General features: G+C 33.0%; 1 protein-coding gene across 1 annotated transcript; it reads right to left on the reverse strand.

Annotated features, from left to right (window-relative positions):
• Positions 1 to 2242: 2242 nt before the first annotated feature.
• LOC111317150 (ABC transporter G family member 11) lies at positions 2243 to 6852 on the reverse strand. Its single transcript, XM_022919535.2, has 10 exons — positions 5977 to 6852; positions 5569 to 5858; positions 4700 to 4871; positions 4497 to 4619; positions 4201 to 4329; positions 3862 to 4056; positions 3573 to 3659; positions 3214 to 3486; positions 2925 to 3032; positions 2243 to 2815 (listed from the first exon to the last, which is right to left on the reverse strand). Exons 1-10 carry the CDS (start codon positions 6364 to 6366, stop codon positions 2420 to 2422), a joined length of 2163 nt encoding a protein of 720 aa, XP_022775270.2. The 5' UTR covers positions 6367 to 6852; the 3' UTR covers positions 2243 to 2419.
• Between the last annotated feature and the right edge of the window lie 608 nt (positions 6853 to 7460).

Below are 7460 nucleotides of genomic sequence, written 5' to 3' on the forward strand. Positions count from 1 at the left end.
CCTTGTGTTTTCTTTTCTTTTTTTTTTTTCTATTTTAGTTGAACTCTGGATATTATTCTTGATTGAAGTTCTTTAGTTTAAGTGTTGGAACAAAAATTGATTACGATAATTATGGGATGATAATTATTAAGAATATTTATGGAAAATAAAATGGTTTTTTGCTAAGCCGTTTTTATGTTTGAGTTATACTAGGAATTGGGAATTCATTCTTGATTGAAGCGCTTGCTTGAGGTTTTGTGATACAATCATACAAAATTTCAACTTCATGGAAAGTGTGGTGATACTATCATACATAAAATTTTACGTTTTTGCATTCAATTTCAATTGAATTCATGTGTTCTTTAAATCTGTTTTGAAATTCGTTGTTTTGACCTCTTTGTGGTTTTTGGATAAGTATTTGATGAATTCTAATTTGTTTTGAGTCAAAATTTTTTTGTTAAATTTCTAACTCATAGATCTTCAATTTTAAAAAAAGTTAGCTTTAAATTCAATCCACACAAGCACAGAAAATTCTTCAAAATCACGCCTAGACTTAGTTGACAGATTAATTCATTTTGAAATTCACAGTTTTGACCTCTTTGTGGTTTTTGGATAAGTTCTTGATGAATTCTAATTTGTTTTAAGCCAAAAGTTTTTTGTTAGATTCCTGGCTCATATATCTTTAATTTTGGAAAAAAATTAGCTTCAAATTCCATCCACACAAGTATAGAAAATTCTTCAAAGTCATGCCTAAACTTAGTTAACATATTAGTTCTTTTAGAAATTCGTGGTTTTGATCTCTTTGTGGTTTTTGAATCAGTTCTTGATGAATTTTAGCTAGTTAAGCAAAAATTTTTTTTATCAAATTCCTAACTCATAGATTTTTATTTTTGAAAAAAAATTAGCTTCATATTCTATCCAAACAAGTACAAAAATTTCTCCAAAGTCACGCCTAAACTCGGTTTCATCTAGCACTTTGAATTTTTGCATTTTTTGCTTCACATTTGAAGTTCAAATTTGTTCTTACTTTAATTCTTCACTTGTCTTAGATTTTGCATCGTGTACTTTGTTGCCATTTAAATTTAGTTCTAGGTCATGAAGTCACTATTTGTCTATAGTAGCTTTGTATTTTCGATTTTGCAAGATTAGTTGCACTTTACATTTAGTAAGTATTTATAAATTTTTTTAAAATAAAAAATAATTTATTATTAAGTATAAAAACTTGTTTTACCTTATTCAGCAGGTTTTTGAACACATTAGTGATCGTAGTGAAAAAAATCTTTTATCAAATGGCAATGCTCCAAGTTTAAGCGGTCATCAATTTTATACATTTTAAATTTTTGGTTAAAGTATTGAAACAATTTGAATGTTATTGTATTAAACTTTGTGTTACATACATACTGAAACAAATTATGTATTTAGATGTTTAAATATTTATAATATTCAATTTATAAATTTAAATTTTTTTTTATGAATTTAAAAATATTTATCTATTTTTTATTTAATTACAGTAATGAACATTGAAATAAATAAAAAAAATAAATTTCCTAATTTAGCGATGTTTGTAGTGAAAAACGTCACAAAATTTAACGGCGTTTGAGAGCAACGCTGTTAAATTTCTCCATTTATGCAATAAACATCATTAAGTTAGTGATTTTTTTTTCTAAAATACTGTTATTTTTTCTACGCAAATGTAGTTAACGTTTTTTTTTTGGCGTTTTTGACAAATTCTGTGAATCATTTAATGACACTTATAAACGTCACTAAATATAAAAAAAAGCCATTAAATACCTATTTTTCTGTAGTGTTAGTTGATGATTGCATGTATGATCAACAACAAATCCAAAGATATAAAATATGAATCTATTCATCGGCCTATAAATTAGTACATGATTTAAATTCTTGTTTGAATAGAGGCATTGCATTCATAGAAGATGAGAATGAAATGAAAGGGACGAGTAAGGCTATTTTTTTTCCCATTTAAATAAGGATAATAAAAAAAAAAAAGAAGAGAAAAACTAATAGGGTAAATTTCTGATCGTTGACGTGACTTAAAACGCTTGGGCTCATCTCAAATATAAACTGCAATCTGCAGTAAATGAACTTGAGAGGAACAGAATCTGATAAATTTATTTATTTTTTGAAATGATTAATATATAATGTAACGATCGGAAGCAAAATCTGGTGAGCAGTTTATCATGGATCTTGTAATTATCTTCCATATATCTTCCATATATCTTCCATAGTTCCCTTTCCTGAAATATACCATGGCACTAACTATATGTATAGCTTCAAAGGCATAGTAATACAGATTGGTGCATATTACATATATTAACGCAAATGTTTTATAAAAAAAAAAATAGCAATAGATCAAGTGTGATGTTGAAATGTAAATTTGACTGAAGTCATTGTCGAATTGTATCTCAGGACTCAAACGTGATCACATCGATCTGCCACCAAAGTTTGAGATCTGTTGCATGGATACGCTTTTACCCTTTCCAGTTGCTCGATTTGCGACGTAAGTCCTCAACGAAGGAGAAGGGGTGAGACCATCAGGCGCAACAGTCGTATTTTGAGTTCCATTCTTCTGTTGCATCCTTCTCCTGGCTATCAAACCTCTGATCCATGGAGTAACTTCCTCGTTGATCTTTATCATTAAGAAGAATACAATGCGGTAAATCAATATCATGCTGAATATCACACTCAGGTCGATCCATTTTGAGCGTCCCACATCAATTTGGAACACGTTTTCCAGGATATATTCGCCAGGAATTTTGGGAAGGTCAGGTGATTGATTCTCAAACAACAAGCCCTTCAGATCATTTTGGTATTGTCCCTGAAACAAAAATCTCTCTTGTTTTAGTCCTTGATGAACCAATATGACATCAGTTTAAATCAATCGGCCGGTTATTAAGTCCTAAGAATTTTACTTGCTATTTGATCACCTGTAGAGCCCAAAAGTGGAAGCTGATGTAGGACATTGGATAACGCCAGACAGGTTTTGGGATGTCATTTGGGAGTCTGAAGTACCCAGAAACAAGCATGAATATTCCCTGGAAGAAAGGCAACTTATGAGCTATATATATCAGTCATCAAAATGGACTAGGGTGAATATATATCCTTAGAGTTCTCAGTGTCAGAGGGTGTAAGCATAGTTTAAAGCTATGTAATTCTATTAAAAATTATAAGTGAACACTATAGGAAAAATGCAGAATATGCTGAAAAGAGAGAAACCTGAATCCCTGCTCCTATGATGATGCCCATGAGGAAATTGGGGACGATACTGGCTATGGCCATCATCAAGCTTTCAACCACAGTAACGCTTGCGTAAAGGCACAATACGAAGAATAAATAACGTTCAAAGCCCGGATGAAGACGAACCATAAAGTAACAAATAGTTCCAGAGATGAAGGTGATCATAATGAGGAATGGCATAGCTGAAAGCGTATTCCCAATAACAAATGAAGTTACACCATAGTGGCCATTTAACCTCTCTCTTTGGAAAACCTGCAAAAATCAGCCGGTCAAAATGTTGGAGCCACCATGGCTGGTAAGTTTATTTGTTTAAGCTTCAATTCATGGTCATGACTTACCTTCATGTCCTCTACAAAGGAAGGGAACCCACCAATTGACATGAATGTGACAAAACCAAACACAAAAGATGCACATGAACCCCTTGCCTGTAGCACAAGATTTAGAATCTTAAATCACTCTTTCAACGCTTGACTGAAGATAAATAAATATAAATTTTTCTCTTTATTGTGTCATATAATTAGTGAACTATCAATTTTTTTCCATTATATCTTAAAAAATTTTGCTCTATTAGCACTTAGTAGTCCAAAAAGTGATTCAACAAAGTTCTAAGAGATGTATTAACAGTACCAGAATTGCGTTGTAGCTCGTTCCAACATTGAGATAAATGGTTCCAATGCAGATAGTGACTACAACATATATTAGCAGTCTCAGCCAATAATAGCCGAAGTCTCTAGACATGTTGATGAATGAACGCTTGGTTAAAGTATAAGACTGCATAAAGAAACTAGCTTGACTACCTCCAGAATCTAGCACAGTTCCTTTCTGCAACATATGGAAAAAAAACTCAACTACCAACAGAATCCAATTCAAAGGAAATCAAGATTAATCTTTAACTGCGGCATGAGAAAAAATAAAGTTGACAAAATAATATATAGCTAGCACAGAGTTGCCTGGTGAAGTACTTACAACTTTGGATATCTCATCAACCTTTTCCTTTGCGGCATAGCATTGCTGAGATGTGCGGTAAAAGTTAATAAGAGTTCTGATCGCTTCAGCTGTGGTTATCTTCTCCAGGGGATCATCACTGGCCTCAAACTGATTATAAAGCAATTTGCAGCAGAAATAAGACATTCTGTGTTTAGAAGGCCCTTGTAGTAAAAACAGAACTCAAGAGTTCAAAAAATATATATATTTATTTTTCAGTCATATGTAGTGTACCAAAGTAGGAAGGAATACTAAACGATGGGAAATAAAGTAGATACCCGTAATTTCATGGATCCTTTTAGAGTAGCCTTAACCTTATCAAAGTCCGAATTGATACATCTGAGAAAATGATCAGATGGATTTCTCAAGGCAGGGCATGGAAATCCAGCTTGTGCAAAGAACTACATCCGCAATCCAAGAAACATTATGTAATTGAATATCCAAATCATGTCAAATGAAAGGAAAAGGTGAGAATTCTTGCCTCATATGCTTCAGAAGCCTGACCAAAATAAACAGTTTTGCCGCCAGAAAGCAAATATAACTGATCAAATAGCTCAAAGACTTCACTACTGGGCTGATGGACTGAAGCCACTACAGTTCTACCATCTCTTGACAGGCCACGTAAAGTCTGAGTTACAAAAAATGCCGAAGCACTGCATTGTATACAAAGTAATAAGAAACTATTGCAGGATAAAAAGAGGTTTTAACATTATACGTCGAAATCAAAAAGAAAAAGAAAAGAAAACAGCAGAACCACTGTTGTAGCCTACAAACAAGAATAAAGAGTTGCTATAATTTTGAAGTTGTATAGCCGCATTTATAGAACGAAGAAGAGGGAAAAAGGTGGCTTAGGTTTCATTTGGAAGCGCGGTTACACATATGTGTTCCGTGCTGTGCAGTTTTGGCACTTCAGAATGAAGGAAACCTTTTCCGTCATGCTTTCAAATGAATCTTTAAAAACTAAACTCTTTAGCAGATATACGATATACATTTTAAGGGTAAAACTTAAACAATATCTTTTAGGCCCTGCAAAATATTTTAAGGAAAAAAATATGAAGTTTAAACAAAAAAGTAAAGCTGAAAAACCAACAGCAAACAATGACATGCAGTTTACCAAGCCATTACAAAAAGTAATAAAGGAAAGATTGGAAAGTTAAAAAAAGAAAAAAAGAAAAAAAAGCAAAAACAACAGTAACAGTTTAGAAAAGAAAGAGCAGCTATTAGGCAGCCCGACAATTGAAACAAAAAGTAACGTCTATGCCTCCAGAAATAATAGCAGATATTAGGAAACAAATTATATATATATATATATATAGAAAAATAGAAAAATGGAAGATGATGGAGATAAACCTATCAAGTCCACTGGTTGGCTCATCAAGAAATAGCAGTCTGGGCCTCATCAAAATTTCAAGAGCTATGCTGACCCTCCTCTTTTCTCCTCCACTGATCCCACGCAAATGCCAATTTCCAATAACAGTATCAGCGCAATCTTGGAGCCCCATTTCCATAATTGTACTTTCAACGAGTGCGCGCTTCTCGGACAAAGGCATCTTATCAGGGAGACGGAGTCGAGCGGAGTAAGATATTGTTTCCCGAACAGTCAGTGTACCAATCAAGTTATCATCTTGAGTGACATAGGCCTAATTGGTTCAGAACACAAATTAATAAGATGAGTATGATAAGGACATAGCAGACTGTTAGGGGGGAATAAAGATTCAAGACATAACTGAAAGACTATAACACAAGATAAGTGCTCACCGCAGTCCCGAAAGAAAGCTTGGTCTTACGACCATTGAGAAGAATGGTTCCTGAGAGGAAAGCGTTAGCAGCCAAGCGACTGGAGAGTGCATCAAGAAGCGTGGATTTGCCAGAGCCCGAAGGACCCATGAGAGCGGTGAGAGTGCCAGGTTCAGCATAACCAGTCAGTCCTTCCAACACCTTCTGGGTCTCTCCATTGCTCAGAGTTACCATTACGGTCAGATCTTTCCAAGTGAGCCTCGCGGACACATCTCCCATAAACTCCGTGTTAGTCTTCTCTCTCCATAATGTCTCACTCAGAGGACTCAAACCCCCTACCACCATCCCGTTCCTTGCAGCTTGCTTATTCTCCTCTAGCTCCTTCATAACAGCATTTGCCGAATTCCTCATCTAATTATTAAAAGGAAAAGAACAAGGTAAACATAAGAAAATGAGATTCGTATGTAGAGGGGGCGATGAGATGAAGCGTGAAACGAAAGTCTCCAAAGCTGTTGAAACTTGAATGACTTTGTTAGGTTGAGAGAATCCCATGCAAAAGGAGCCTCATCCGCCCATCAACTTGCCTTAATTATTATTATTATTATTATTATTTAATTTTGGAGGCGTGCCGCAGCTGATAAGAAACGAACTGAAACTAGACTCCCATCTTCTTCGAGAGCATTTCTCAGTGTTCACATATCTCGGAGAATAACGAGGTGAAGGATGAAAGGTCAAAATGAAAATTAGAAAAAGAAAAAAAAAAAAAAAACCAAAACTCAACGAAAACAAAAAGAAAAAGAAAACGAAAAATGCCAGCACTGACGGTCACCTCACTCGTTTCTATCGAGCCATTAATTAGTTTAGGGGGTCGTTGGTAGAGGCATTTAATGGGAGAACAGACCCACATTAAACTTAGTGCTTCTTTTAAATGTCCTTGACAGAACATCGGAATATTTATGATGGCTAATGATAGTTAGATGGGAGTTGAGCAAATACTTGTTCGAAAATGAATTCCTACTCTTTTTATTTATTAGGTTAGCCTTCGTATTGTTGTTGATAAATTTTTTTTTATTTTTTTATTCATATTTATTGATTTTTTGTTAAAAATTTATTTAATTTTAAAAAATAAAAGATAAAAAAATTTTAAATAAAGGTTATGCATAAATATTTAAATTGATATCTTATTTCTAATTGATTCTATATCAATTTTTTTTATAAATCTATTTATATTAAATCAAGACGAATAAAATTTATTAGATGTTGATTGCTTTATCGTATGTATTAATCGACTCATTTTATTATAAAATTAATTCAATTAAATTTTTTAAAAAAATATGAAAAATAAAACAAATAAGGTGCTATGTGCATACCTCCATTAACATTATTTTTTTATAAAATTTATATAAAATTAAATAGATAATAAAATATATACATTTATATATACCATAGAGTAAAACACTCTAAATTTGCTTTTAATTTATTCTTGCTTTTCTATAAAAAAAAAA

The sequence above is a fragment of the Durio zibethinus genome, chromosome 9, assembly GCF_047325235.1.
Source record: "Durio zibethinus cultivar Kanyao isolate XHJ-2024 chromosome 9, ASM4732523v1, whole genome shotgun sequence".
NCBI classification, from domain to species: Eukaryota; Viridiplantae; Streptophyta; class Magnoliopsida; order Malvales; family Malvaceae; genus Durio; species Durio zibethinus.

What these genes read in the sequence shown, in the direction of transcription:
- LOC111317150 (XM_022919535.2), bottom strand. Translation starts at nt 6,366, where the DNA reads ATGAGGAATTCGGCAAATGCTGTTATGAAGGAGCTAGAGGAGAATAAG. An exon ending in AGGCTTCTGAAGCATATGAG is followed by an intron (nt 4,620 to 4,699) that starts GCAAGAATTCTC and finishes TTGCGGATGTAG; the next exon opens with TTCTTTGCACAAGCTGGATT. An exon ending in AAGGATCCATGAAATTACGG is followed by an intron (nt 4,330 to 4,496) that starts GTATCTACTTTA and finishes CTTTATAATCAG; the next exon opens with TTTGAGGCCAGTGATGATCC.